At 39.2% G+C, this 13,277-nt stretch overlaps 1 protein-coding gene across 11 annotated transcripts in view; it reads left to right on the top strand.

Moving 5' to 3' along the window:
- Fas2 (fasciclin 2) overlaps positions 1-13,277 on the top strand; it is a 74,578-nt gene that overhangs the window by 37,870 nt on the left and 23,431 nt on the right. For 6 of the 11 annotated variants that reach the window (XM_065868185.2, XM_017079636.4, XM_065868186.2 and 3 more), the window contains exons 3-4: positions 10,596-10,767; positions 10,924-10,968. In XM_065868185.2, the coding sequence (XP_065724257.2) occupies positions 10,596-10,767; positions 10,924-10,968 (217 nt within the window). The remainder of the gene's footprint in view (positions 1-10,595; positions 10,768-10,923; positions 10,969-13,277) is intronic. The other 5 variants (XM_065868187.2, XM_065868188.2, XM_017079639.4 and 2 more) reach the window with 1 other exon arrangement.

A 13,277-nucleotide genomic window follows, 5' to 3' on the forward strand; every position in this document is an offset into this window, starting at 1 on the left:
AAGCCACTTATTTGCTGCTTTGTGCAGGAATCAATTTATTGGCCGATTAAAAATGGTAAATAAAAGTACATTTATGGTTTATTCGATTACAAAATGTAAATTCAATTTCAAATGGGAGACTTATGGTTTTTTGGCAAATTCAATAAAATGGCAATGAATAAGGTAAACAATATATGAATTTAATTTATCCCTTCTGCTACCTATTATCTCTAAATAAAACCACAATATAGACTCTTTGCCAACCTTCCACACCGCTTTAAGTCAATTTGAATTACCGATTGAATGCAAATTGACACACAAGAGCGAGAATCGAAGTTAGGAGGGCATGGCTCATCTGTCATATTTAGCCGACTTATGGCCCCTGCATCTATATATACATAGATATACCCGAAATCCACCACCCAAATCCACCCATCCATCATAGTGGCTCAATTGAGCATATACAAACTATTGACCGCCCCCTTTTTCGAGGCCTAAAATCCCAAATGCAAACGTTGCAGCCAAGAATTAAAACCGGCCAAACAAAATCAAAAAAAAAAAAAAAAAGAAATAGGAAAGTGAAATAGAGGAAAAGCGAGGCAAATCAAAGACCAAATTGATGACTGCAAAAAATATGAGCCGCAGATAGGAATCCGGCCCAGCTGCTCCTGCATACGGATTTTTGATCGATGGCCCCGTCGGGCTGCATAATTTGCAGCCAGAGAGACGAGAGCCACTCCCCCGGGGAAAAGTCAGGGGAAAAGGCGGTGGAAAACGCTCGCCAGCTGTCCGGAAAAGTGGGCGGGGCAGTGGATAGGGCAGGTAGTCCAGAAATCGTCTAGCACAAATCGATCATCAGGTCGAGGAAATGCCGGGGAGGGGGCAGAAAGGGGATAGCGGATTTGATTGATAACCTGATTGATGGCTCGCTTCATCTCTCGGACGCTCCAACTGGCCAGTGCAAAGTGTTGACTGCCTTTGGGCTAAGCCTACAGAGTGCACTGGGAAAAATAGTTGACAAGGATCTCTAAAGAAAAAAAATCGATGAGAAAATATATCCATTTTCATGATTTTTTATTAACATTTTAAAAAGATATTAAAAGGTTACTAATAAAAATTCAACAACTTAATTACCAGATCTATAACACCATTTTAGTACATAATTTTCATGATATTTTATATATAAAAAAATTCTGCCAAAGACCATACCAAAACTCTTATAAATATACTATTAAACTAGCAAATATATGTAGCATACAAATATCTTTACATTTTCTAATTTAATAATCACAATTTTCATTAAGAAAAAAACATTTTTCCATCTTAAAAAACAAAGCTACTGGTTCAATTTCTCCCAGTGCACTTGGACGAGAGTCAATTGAGCATAAAGTTGCTCGGCTAATTGGAATTGTCCACGTCCGCGCCCCAATGTCCGGGAAATATAAAGTAAGGAATGGGATGGTTAAAGATGCTAGGCAAGATAGAGATGGCTGGCTAAGTAAAGGCTAGGGACCCAGATTAATGAAAAGGCAGCAGAGATGCGAGTTTCTGGGTTAGCGTGGAAATAAAAAGTACGATTCAGTGAAATCACTATATATAACGCCTCTCCAAGGAGGCAAAACTGAGTAACTGTTGATGGGTGGGTAGGTATACTCTATATATATGTCGGCGATAAGCCCATTTTGATGAGCATGATGATATGCAGCGTTGATGATGATAATAATGCTGATGCTGCTGCAGCTGCAGTGGGCAATGTTTAATGAGCGGACAAGCGGAGAAGAGGACCGGCGAATGAATCAATCGACTACGGGACCAGCCACCCATATACCATATATACCCCCTTTGGAACCTCCCTCTGGAAATCCCCCCTCTAGGAGCCCCCAATAACAATTAGAGGAGAGCGTTGAATTATAGCATTTGGTTGGCTTCGCTGCCGTCGTATCTGCGATGATTAATTAAATGGCATTTTAATGAGTTCACCAGCGAGCGAAAGCCCCTCAACCTCCGCAACCTCCGCAACCCTTTCCAGTTCCAGTTCCATTCCCATTCCCATCCAACCCATCCATCCAATCTCCCCATAGATCCTACGAATTGTCATTGAATGCATCAATAATGGAGAAGAAGCAAATGCTGTGTGGCCGTGGAATGTGAAATATATATGTGTGTGTGCTTTTGGTTAATTTATGCAATTGAACTTTTGTTCGGCGCCACAGAGAAAAAGCAATAGCGCAAGAATCAATGGGGAAAACGGTTGAAAAATAGAGGGAAAATAATAAAGAGAGCGAGTGGAAAACCGAGAAGAACACTTGGTCAAGGGCCATCGATAACGATTGCCTGAATCTTTTCATATTGGTCTTTAATTGTTCACTTAACGTGCATTGATTTCGCAAATAAAAGATGTGACGAGAAGAGTGTACCACAAAAGGATGTTCTTACGGAGAAAGCGTTTTGAAATGAAAACTAACTTATCGATAAGCAATACACAATATATTTTAAATTTATCGATAAAAATAAAGTTATTTAGCAGTTAAATGAATGCCCATCAATTAGTTCCAATGTGGACTTGCCCAGCCTGTCGAGGATTACTTTTTGATCCCTGAAGTGGCTTTAAATCCCGCTGCAAATCCCTGTCAACATGAAACCGGTTAACCACTTGCTTTTACCGTTTCGAACTTATCGAAAGTCAGCCCTTCTCTTCGCAGCTCCCCCCGGAATTGCCATCTCTAATCCGGAAGATTCTAGGGGGAAAAACTCTTAGGCTTACTTATGTCAGGGAATGCCGACTCATCTCTCGTTACTTGGCCCTCTTGCCTTTCCTAACCTACCCTCCCATTTGCCCCTAACCAAGCTGACTTTTCGGGTTTGTTTAAAGTTTCTAGCGCCGCAAATGAAAAGTGAAAAAAAGAACAGTCCGACCAGAAAGGGGCCAACCAAGAAAAGAAAAATAAATACGAGGCAACAAAACTTTTGCCTTAAAAAAAGAAGAAAAATATAAAAAAAAGAAGAAATGCTGAAGAAAGCGAGGAGCAACAAAAATTGAGAGTGAACGCTGTAACTTTTGGCTTGCAGGCGGTGCTGGAGTTGAAACTTGCTAGCCAGGAAAATTCGTAGGCCTTGAGGGGGTGGTGGAAACACTTTGCGAAACATTTTATGCCAGTGGTGTGGCAATAGGGGGTGAGATGATGGTGGCACAAGGACAGGCACAGAGACAACATGCTCCCAAAAAACTAACTGCTTACTTAACAAGACATATTCAAGCACTTAAAACCAAAATAAAAGGCCAGAGGAGCAAAGGAACGAAGGAAATGCAAAATAAATGGACGATAGCTATAAAGAGTATTTTTTACAATAAGATGGAGAAAGAACGTAGAACTTTGAGTGTTTTGTTTTATATTATAGATTTAGTTATTCATGCAAGTAGCATGGTCACACTGCGGTGTTCGATAAAGAAAACACTAGCCTGGTCACACTGGGCTATGCATCAAAGGCAAATCCAACCTTAAAAATTATATCCAGGTGATCTTTTAGTCTCTTATCCCCACACTTTCACAAACTTATATTTTATTTTTATCCCCCAATCCTTGTGGAATTTCTGAACTGCACTTATAGCTGAGGTGACTTGTTGAAAAGCGGCAGTGAAAGCGCACTCTTCTCGGTTCTTCAGAGGTCACACACATTGCGCGTGGGTGGTTCCATCCGTTTCTTTTTCTTCTGGGATTTTATTTTTTTATTCCTCATCCTGGTCGGAACTTTATCAGCCAAGTTTACTTAATACGCAAAGTAAGTTAAAAGCAAGCGGCGATGACGGAGACGGCCAAAAGTTTTACGCGCATAATAAGCTCAACTTCTATATGCAATTTTTGATGTTTTTTCCTGCACTTCTTTTTTTTTACTTTGCAACTTTCGGTTTCGAGCACTTAATATCCAAGCATTTCCCCGCAATGCATTTTGTTGTTGCCGTTTTTCTGTTTTCGCACGAAACTTCTTTTTAATATGAAACGTTTGTCCACCGCAGAGAATTCCCAAACCTCCCCGCTCATATTTTGTTTTCCTCGTCCTTTTCGCCTGATACCTAATTCATTCTTCGCAGTGATTGAAAAACTTTCCACGGGCAGCCTGCCACCAAAAGTCACGACTTTGATCTGCTACTTATGATGGATTGCTTGGGGGACCTGGGGCCATCGGGAGGACTTATACGGCGATTTGTGCAAGTTACTCGAATTATCGCATCTTGGGTATTCCTTGAATAGTTGCAGCACTTAAGCGATTGGGGAAGGCCAAATATTATTTTATTAAGAAGCTGAATTATAATTTTACAATAGGTTGTTTGAAGATTTTCTGGCAATAACGTCTAGTGAATTAAGGCCCATTGGGTTAAAACTTTTATTTTTAAAGAAAAGGATATACATGCGAAAAATGCCTGTGAATTAAGACCCATTTTGTTTAATATTTAATTCTAAAAATTAAATATCACACATTTTAGGATTATACACTAATGGGCGTTATTTCATTGACCTATAGAAATATTCCCTTGTTGAAGTAGGGGAAAATATTTAACTGACAAGTTGTAGTCTTGCAACTACTACCCAATTAATTACCACTTTTGATGGCACTTTCTTTTTAACAGTCTGTTGCCAGGCAAAAACTCCTTTCTTAGCGAGCCATAAATCCGTTTAATTACTGATTACACTTCCAAAATCAGTTGGATCTTCAAAACTCCGCGAACGTGCCTGCGTTGGATGTCACCAGCATTTGTCTTCTTTTTGTACAAGGAGATATTATCCCTTTGTTCTCCCCCAAATTTTAGGAGGAGCGTGTGCATCCAAGTGCCAAGCACTCACTTAGCAGTTTGCCACTCCAGTTGCTCAACAACTGCCAGTTGCATGGGGCAATTGCAATTGCAATGGATGTTGCAGTTGCACTTGCCTTGTTCAATGCTCATCAACTTTTCATTTGCCCTTTTATAGCTTCTACAGGGAGATAAAAACTTTAACTACTTTGTCGCCACTTGGCTGCTGCCATTACTCGCCATTTGCCATTTCATTTCTCATAATGACCTCATTTGTTTAAACATTGGCTGGCAATTGTGGGTGGGTTACGGTTTTTTATCTGTTTTTTCGGTGGGGGGGCGAGACTTAACTTGTTACTGGGTTTCTGGGTCGCTGACTTTTTCAAGTGCACAGCAAAACGAGCGCAAACACTTTGTGCCAATTTAGAGAACAATAAATTGTTTATCCAGGCAAAGGCAATGTGAAAATTAAATGATTAAAAAGATCATGATCGGTTATATACAATCCGATGCCAGTTGAAGGTCAGCTGAGTGATTCAATGAAGATGTCTGACTTTTACATGGCAAAGTTTTACATACAACATTTTGTAAGCTCTCTTGGCAGTTGGGCAAAATAAATAAATAAATTGCTTGCAAAAATCCCCCCAAAAGTTTGTTGCTTAATAGACGTATGCACACACATTTTGAGCATTCAGTGGGGCTTAAATTCTGCAGCTTATATAGAATATGGAATGGAATATGGCAAAGTCTGAAGCGTGCAAATGGCAGCAATTACCGCGCAGACACAGACGGCGACAATCGTCAAAATTCCGCCCCCACTTGCAGCACTTTCCCATTTTTGAAAGCCCCACTCGAGTTCGCCTTGAAGTGTGCACGAAAAAAGATTTTAAGTCAAATCACAAAAACCCAAAGGAAGGCAAAGGAACAAGGATAGGTTCAAAGATGAGGGGTTCTGCCCTCTAAAATACTTAGGATATGTTTTTAAAAGGTCTTACATGGATTGATTATTACTGAATAAGTGATTTTAGAATTTGGATAGAGAGATATTATATTAAAAAGTTATAATCTTTAATTCCTTATATTATTTTAATAGTTTTCTTTGGTAATAAGATATTTTTTTTATAAAATTCTTTTTATCAAGAACTTCGCAAGTCCTATAGACCCCCACAAAACTATCCCCAATGGGTATCAAAAACGAAGCCCGACTGTCAATGCCGCCGTCTCGCGCCCTCTATCTTCTCTTGTGGGCTATTTAAAAATTCAAAAGGCATACAGATGCCGAAAAAAACACAAACGCATCCTGGGTTCGTTTTATTTTTTTTTTTTTTTTAGTGGGTAGTTTAAGGGGTAGCATCATCGACGACCACTTGAGGCGGCTGCTCCAGTTTCCTGTCGCCAGTGCGCACAAAAGTATGCAACATGTCTGGGGGGAGGTGGAAAAAAAAAAAGAAAACCCAGAAAGGAGCGCAAACATAACGTGGAAATATTATAACGAGTGCAAATAAAACACAGGGATGTCGAGGATGTCTGCAATCGTTTGCTGGCACGCATGCATGCCTAAAGGAAATGCCATCAAATATGCCAAACATGTTTGTGGCCAAAAGGAAGGGGATGAGCGTGGGTGTTTGGCGGTCGGAGGTCGGAGGTCCTGAGTTCGAGGCTTCCTGGCGCCCTTTAATGTTTATTGTGCAAATAAATTCGGCCTTGAATGGCCAGAAACGGCGGCAGATGTACAGTGCTCACAAGCTAATGGCAAACAGCTGGTTATACGCAAGGATAATAAATGTACCTTAAAATAAAATAAAAATGAGAAATTTTTTTTAATAAAAAAATTTTTTTTTTTTTAATATTTATATTCTTAGGTTAAGGTCTATGTTCAGTAAGTACTATGCCAATTAGCAAACACCTTTGCTTTTTTTAGTACAATGTTTCTAGCTATCAAACTTGCATATTTTTTTTAATTTGTAGGTTATGTTTTATGATGTGTGTATTAGCCAACCTTCAACCCAAAGACCTAATTACCAAAAAGTGTTCTATTTTTTCAGCAGCCACTATGCCATTAGCAAACACCCCGGCTCCTCGCCAATTTCCTTTGATCTTGCATTTTTTTTTCGAGTGGCTTGTGTAAATTTAGGCTGCTCTCGATAACCAATAGATGCTATTTTTGGACCCGGGTTCAGGTCGGCGCCACTTGAGCACGCCTCTGCTTAGAAGGTGAAGAGGTGGGCGTGGCATGCCTACAGGGGGGCGTAGGGCGTGGCACAACCCAAGGCTGGACAATATTTGCGTGCAAGCGAGACGGTGGGATGGCCACTATTTTGCAGCCATAATTCAGAAAACTAACTTTTCCTGGGCGAAAAAGGGGGATTACATAAATCAAAATTTTCTGCCGGCCGAAAAAGCGCCAGAAACTTTTAAGCAAACAAATATTAATTTTAACTTTTGCGCGGCCAAGGCAATAAAAAAAAATGGCAACAACAAAAATAAAGGGGGCATTCAAAAGTTAAAGCCTTAATAAATATATGTGTGAAACTCTCGCGTGTGTGTGTGTGTGTGTTTGTTAATTTGCCCATTTTAATGTGCAATTTTTAATTGTTTTTCAACAATATTTTCTGGCCAGGCACAATGAATTAATTGCTCGAGAAGTGGGCGCCATGTCCAGTGGCTGCCACGCCCACATTGCGCCCTATCTTCTTCCGGCCCTCGGTTTTTCCCCGAGAGCCTCGCGATAATTCTTAACCGTTTGTTTATTTATGCGGCGCCGGAAAAGCAACACATTCACGAGGGAAATGCGGGGGGAAAATGCGGGGGAAAATGCAGGGAAATGCGGGGAAAATCGCAGGGCTCAAAGAGGTAGAAAGATAATATGCCTCCGTATGTGTGAGCCTGCGCCTTTATTTATGCAGCATGCATTTAAAATAAAATAAATATAAATTAAGCATAGCCCGAGTCCCAAAGGAAATGCCCTTTACGTGCAGACCTCAAAAAGATGGTAAATTGATGCGGGAACTTTAAATGTTGCCATTAACAGGTATATTAAAATAATGGCTATAGACAAAACGATTTGCAAATTAAATACAGAAAAAAAATGGGATGAAAAGGATAAATGGATGTTTGAATTATCAATGAGCGTTCGCTATCATTAAGCCAAAATGAACCCACATTTTTCATGTTAAGCAAAAAACATCAATAAACAAGTAAATCCATTAATCGCTATCAACACACTTCATTTCTTGTTAAAAAATTAAAATGTGACAAGCGAAAATTTAAAAAAAAATGCACATTTAATAGGTAATCATTTAGAGTGTGGCCCATTAGGCAAAAAAAAAAACATTAAGTAATATATGTAAAAATAATATAAATTAAATCATTCTAAAAAAGTGATATAAAAAATGTTTTTTTCCCTGATTAAAATTGAACATTTAGATGTTTTCAAAGCTATTAAACATAAAGGATTTTATTTTTCCTGTGAATGAATGGCATTATTTAGCCTAATGATAAACACTTATTTCTTTTTTCCATTAAAAGACATGCGAAAAAGAGCATTTGCTAGTTTTATTCCATCTTGGTGGGCGTTCAACCACCCACCCACAGCCTTTCATTATTATTCAGCTTTTTTTTTGTGGCACTTTCCTTTGTTTTTGTTGCCGGGATAGTTGGTGGCGCCATTTTGTTGCCTTGCATTAATTGCGATGCAAAAAGGCAACGTCGCATAAATTTCTCATATTTAATTTCGCCTGAGCTGCAGATGGAACCGGAGACACGGGCGTTGTGGCAAACAGAAAAAAGGGGGGTGGCGGGGGCGGGGGCGTAGAGCAGCCGGGGGGCAGTTTAATGCACTCTGTTGCATGCCACACCGCCCCCTTTCACCCCGTTCTGCACCCACGCCCCTGAGAGGATTCGTTTACATTAAATTATTTATGCACTCGACTGTGTGCAGCACTTGCGGCTTGACAAAAAAATGTGGGGGGGGGGTTCTGATCACAGCTGCTGCTGTCAGTGAAACCCCCTTTTAAAAACGCCACCCCTTTTCCTTTTTTCTTTTATTTTGCCCCACTTTAATCTTGACCACACACATAAAATTCCCTAACGAATGTGCAGACATTGACCATTAAGCAGCGAGCACCACTTGAACTTGGCCAAAAAGGCTAAGCAGCCATCCTTGACTTTAGGCCAACACCACCCACACTTACCAACCTGCCCAGTCAACTGGGACCATCCAATAAAATGTCAAAGAAAATGGCCAGAAAGGCTTTTAATTGTAATGAGAATGGAAGCGAAGTTCTTGGATAGTCTGTCTGCTCCTTGCAAACTAGAAACCCCAGCTCCCTTATCCTCTATAAATATATATATATATATATATCCTATCCCATTCCTAGACCTGGTAACAAAGGGTTTCATGAGCGTTTAATTGTAGGTAATTAGCTAGATGAACAATGGCCAACTTTTAGTCGCCATGGAGCAAGTTTCAAAGAGAGGCAGCTAAAAAAAAGAGCAGCTGGGTCAGAAAATGGGTAACTTGCTTATATAAGTAAGGAATATGGAGTGCCCTTTTTGGATATAATAGATGTACTCTAAATGTGGGTGGTAAAAAATGGAGAAAACTTATATTTGTTGACATTAATCCATATATCCCGATTTTAAGACTATTCTATTGTTGTTTTTATGTAGATCATTCTAGATTCTGATAGTTAAAAACCCTTTTGCAACCTTGTAAACCCAGAAAAGCAGTATTTTTAATTGCCATAAACTCCAATCAACGCACAAGTTGTCGTTAAAATGTTAACAGCCTTTCGCATAAAAGTAGCCAATAAGCTTTCATGAAAAGCGAGAGCCATTGTTTAAATCAACTTTAATGGTAATTTTAAAAGGAGTTTTATGCTGAAAAAAAACATCAACTCATGATAAATTTCAATAAATGTCAGTGCACATTTTTAATTGGGCTTCCGTTTGTGACGTGTGCTTTTCAGCACTCCATTATTTTCTCTTACATTGAGTAAGTTAGTTTTCAGATTGAATTTTCACATTTTGAATAGCTGTATGGCTGGCAGTTATTGACACACATTTGAATGGCATAAATCCTGTCGAAATTTCAATTTCCAAATGCACTGTTTCCCCACCGGAAAATCGTCAAAAATGTGCGTATTAAATTCTTAATGAAATAACGCAAAGTTAAGTGCGCTCAACTAATTTCCATTACATTTCTACAAAATTTCGATTGAATTTCACTTCGAATTTCGCTGGAATAATTTCATTTAATTGAGAGACACATACAAACTACCGTCGATTTTTGTGCATAATGAGCGGAGGCGAAAATTACAAAGGTTCCCAGCTGGGGACCCCCCTCAAAAACCCCACCAGCCCCGCCCCTTTGTGAGCGTCCACAGCAAAGGCAATTAAAATTAATTTAAAATTTACTCGCCTGTGCAAATGAGTCACTCGGAAAAAGAGCAGATAAAATGAAAACAAAGACCAATGGCCACAGCTCTCAATCAAGAGAAAAACGCAATATCAGATGGGGTTTTCTGTGTACCCCATTAAAGCTATCAAAATAATCATTTGGATATTATGAGAGGTGTAACTGAAACTTCACTATTTAGATTTTAAAATAATATCTGTTTCCAACTTCTCATACAAATATTTAATGGAATTTAACTTTAGATTCTAAGATACTTAAAGATATAGTATTTAATATTATACTTATATTATTTCCAAAATTGGGAGTGTCATAGAATTATGAAATGAAATATCTTCAAATATTTTCTTATAATTTTCTCTCCGTGTACAACCCCGCTAATTGCCTACTGTATTTACCTTACCTTTTCAGAACTGTGCCAGGCGCAGTCTCCGATCCTGGAGATTTACCCCAAACAAGAGGTCCAGCGCAAGCCAGTGGGCAAGCCCCTCATCCTCACCTGTCGACCCACAGTTCCCGAACCCAACCTGGTAGCCGATCTGCAATGGAAGGATAACCGCAACAACACCATTCTGCCCAAGCCGTAAGTTTTTAACCAATAAAAACCCCATCTATCTATCTTAACCTCCGGTTATTGGTGATATTTCTTATGTTAAAAAAAACAACACACACTCACTTACACTTACCAATGAATATACACCACAACACTCACACTTCTGTCGTATATATCGTATTGTAGGAATTACGATCCACTGTATGATTCCAAGGGCAATAGAAAGAAAGAGTAAGTGACGCGATCAGCTATATACCAAAAGCAACAAAATCCAGTAAACCAGTAACAGCAACTGCAAGCGTAAACAGTAACCAGTAATTTAACTGCAACTGCAACAGTAATCAGTAAATGCAACTGCAACAAGCATCAGTAAATAGAAAACGGCGACATAAACTCAGACAGTAACTGAAAGTTAACCGGTACTTTAACTTTTAAAAGTTAACCGCTGACTTCTGACTTTGCCATCAAAAGTTCATTGTAAAACTTGAACAAAGAACACCAAAATTTGGTAGACCTTTGACAGCTTCTTATGAAACTAGTAGTTCCTGACTTTAACAGGAAGTTTCAATTGACTTTAACCGGAAAATAAAAAAAAAACTGTAACAGAAACATTTTTAAGCAGCTGCCAAATATAACAGCAACTTACTGTAGTTTCTGGCAACATGACTGTGACTAAAAACCTAAAGTTCTAGACTCGTAGCTTTTCCTGTGCCCCGCCCCCTTTTCCTAGTCCCTTTATTGTGGTTGTTTTTGGCATGATTAATTGTTTGATTTGATTTGTTCTTGTTTGTTGTTAACTCATCTCGCTGCATTTTGCCCAGGCCCAATTTTGCAAAGGGCCTAACTTATGAGTAGCATTTGGCATTTGACATTTTCCATTCGACAACTGACACAAAAGCACTCACACACCCATTTTCCTCATGCAACATTCCTATTAGTTGTCGTACTAACCATCCTTCATCTCGGTCTCCATTTTGATTTATTTGAGTGCTAAAAGCCAAAGCGAGCGATAAATTATCGATTAAAGATCGGTTTTTTGTATCGATACATAATAATATCATGCCTGTTGCGCAAAACAGCCTCTGTTATCACTTTCTAAAACAGTTTGAAAACTTTCAAAAATAAACAATAAAGACTAATAGTAATTTATATTCTTGAAAAGTATTTATATATCCCTTGGCTGAAAATAAGCTGTTACTTTTCACAATCATCCATAACGAAAGACAGCTAGAAGCTTACGCATAATACTATTAATCACCTTGTTTTTCCATGAAAATGCAAAAGACATTGAAAACGTATTTCATTAGCAAGTAAACGAAAAGCTAAAAAAGTTTCCGTACACAAAATAGAATTAAACAAAAGTTTTCCTCGGCGAAATCAAGGGGAATCTCTCCCTTGGCAACCGAAAAAGGACGAAATTGCAATAAAGGAAAATGCTGCAGAAAAACGTGCAAGGGAATGTGAAAGGCAAATGCGAATGGGAATTCTTAGGTCAAATATTCAGATCGAAATCTCAGCTCCCCGAGTGTGTGTGTGTTTGTGTGTGTACTTGCGTGTGAAAAGCGAAATCGTGTTAATTAATTTGCCTGCAGACTGAATGGAGTGGGAAATTCAGTGAAATCCAGGGGAAATACAAGAAAAAGGGCTTTGGTGTTAACCCCTGGAGAGTGTTTCACACCTGACCCCCGTTTAACCCGTGAAAGGGTTCAAGGGGCTTTCGCCGGACGGGGGACATTTACCGTCCGGCCATTGCGTTCTAATTAACCCCATTTCCTCGTCAAACTGGGCGAGTGGAAATTTGTGTTTTGGCTTGGTTTCAATTTTGCTTAGATTTCTTCTTTTAAACCCATTAAATTATGTTTATCATTCTTAATTTGTTTTGCTTCTTTTTGAGGGGAAATCTTGAAATGTTCCTATTTATGGTATTATTTTTTATTTTTCCATATTATTTCTTTATTCTTAACCTACCCATATTGAATCATAATGAAAATCTGTAAAGTTAGTACCATCCTTTATTCAAAAATTAAAACAAATGATATTTTAAAATGTTTCTTTGTTATTTATACCTTCATAGAACTTCTTTTTTAGGACATTTCATTCATCATTTCGCCTTTGGCAAAGTGTGCTTTAATTATGATTGCGGCAACCCTGGCTGGACGGCGGCTGGCTTTTCAATTCCGTTCAGGCAAAAGTGAATGCAATTTTTCATTTCAAACGGTGCTGTGGCAACTCTGGGTTGGTGGACAACCCCCTTTTGTCCGGCTTTTCCCCCCTAGATTTCCCCCCATTTCCTTTAGTTTACTGGCCTCTCTGCCTACTGCTGATTGTTTTGTGTTGGTTGGGTTCGGTTTCGCTGCTCCTCTTCTCTTTTCTGTGGCCAGGCTGTTGTTGTTCTTGGCCGGTTGGGTGTATTTCTCTTTTTTTTTGTTAGGGGCAGGCCACACCCACTTATACGGCCAAACGCCCACCGCCCATCAGCCGCCCACAATACGCATGCAATGCATTGCATACTTGCAGGCGCGAAATGTAATTAAGCTGCC

The sequence above is a fragment of the Drosophila suzukii genome, chromosome X, assembly GCF_043229965.1.
Source record: "Drosophila suzukii chromosome X, CBGP_Dsuzu_IsoJpt1.0, whole genome shotgun sequence".
NCBI classification, from domain to species: domain Eukaryota; kingdom Metazoa; phylum Arthropoda; class Insecta; order Diptera; family Drosophilidae; genus Drosophila; species Drosophila suzukii.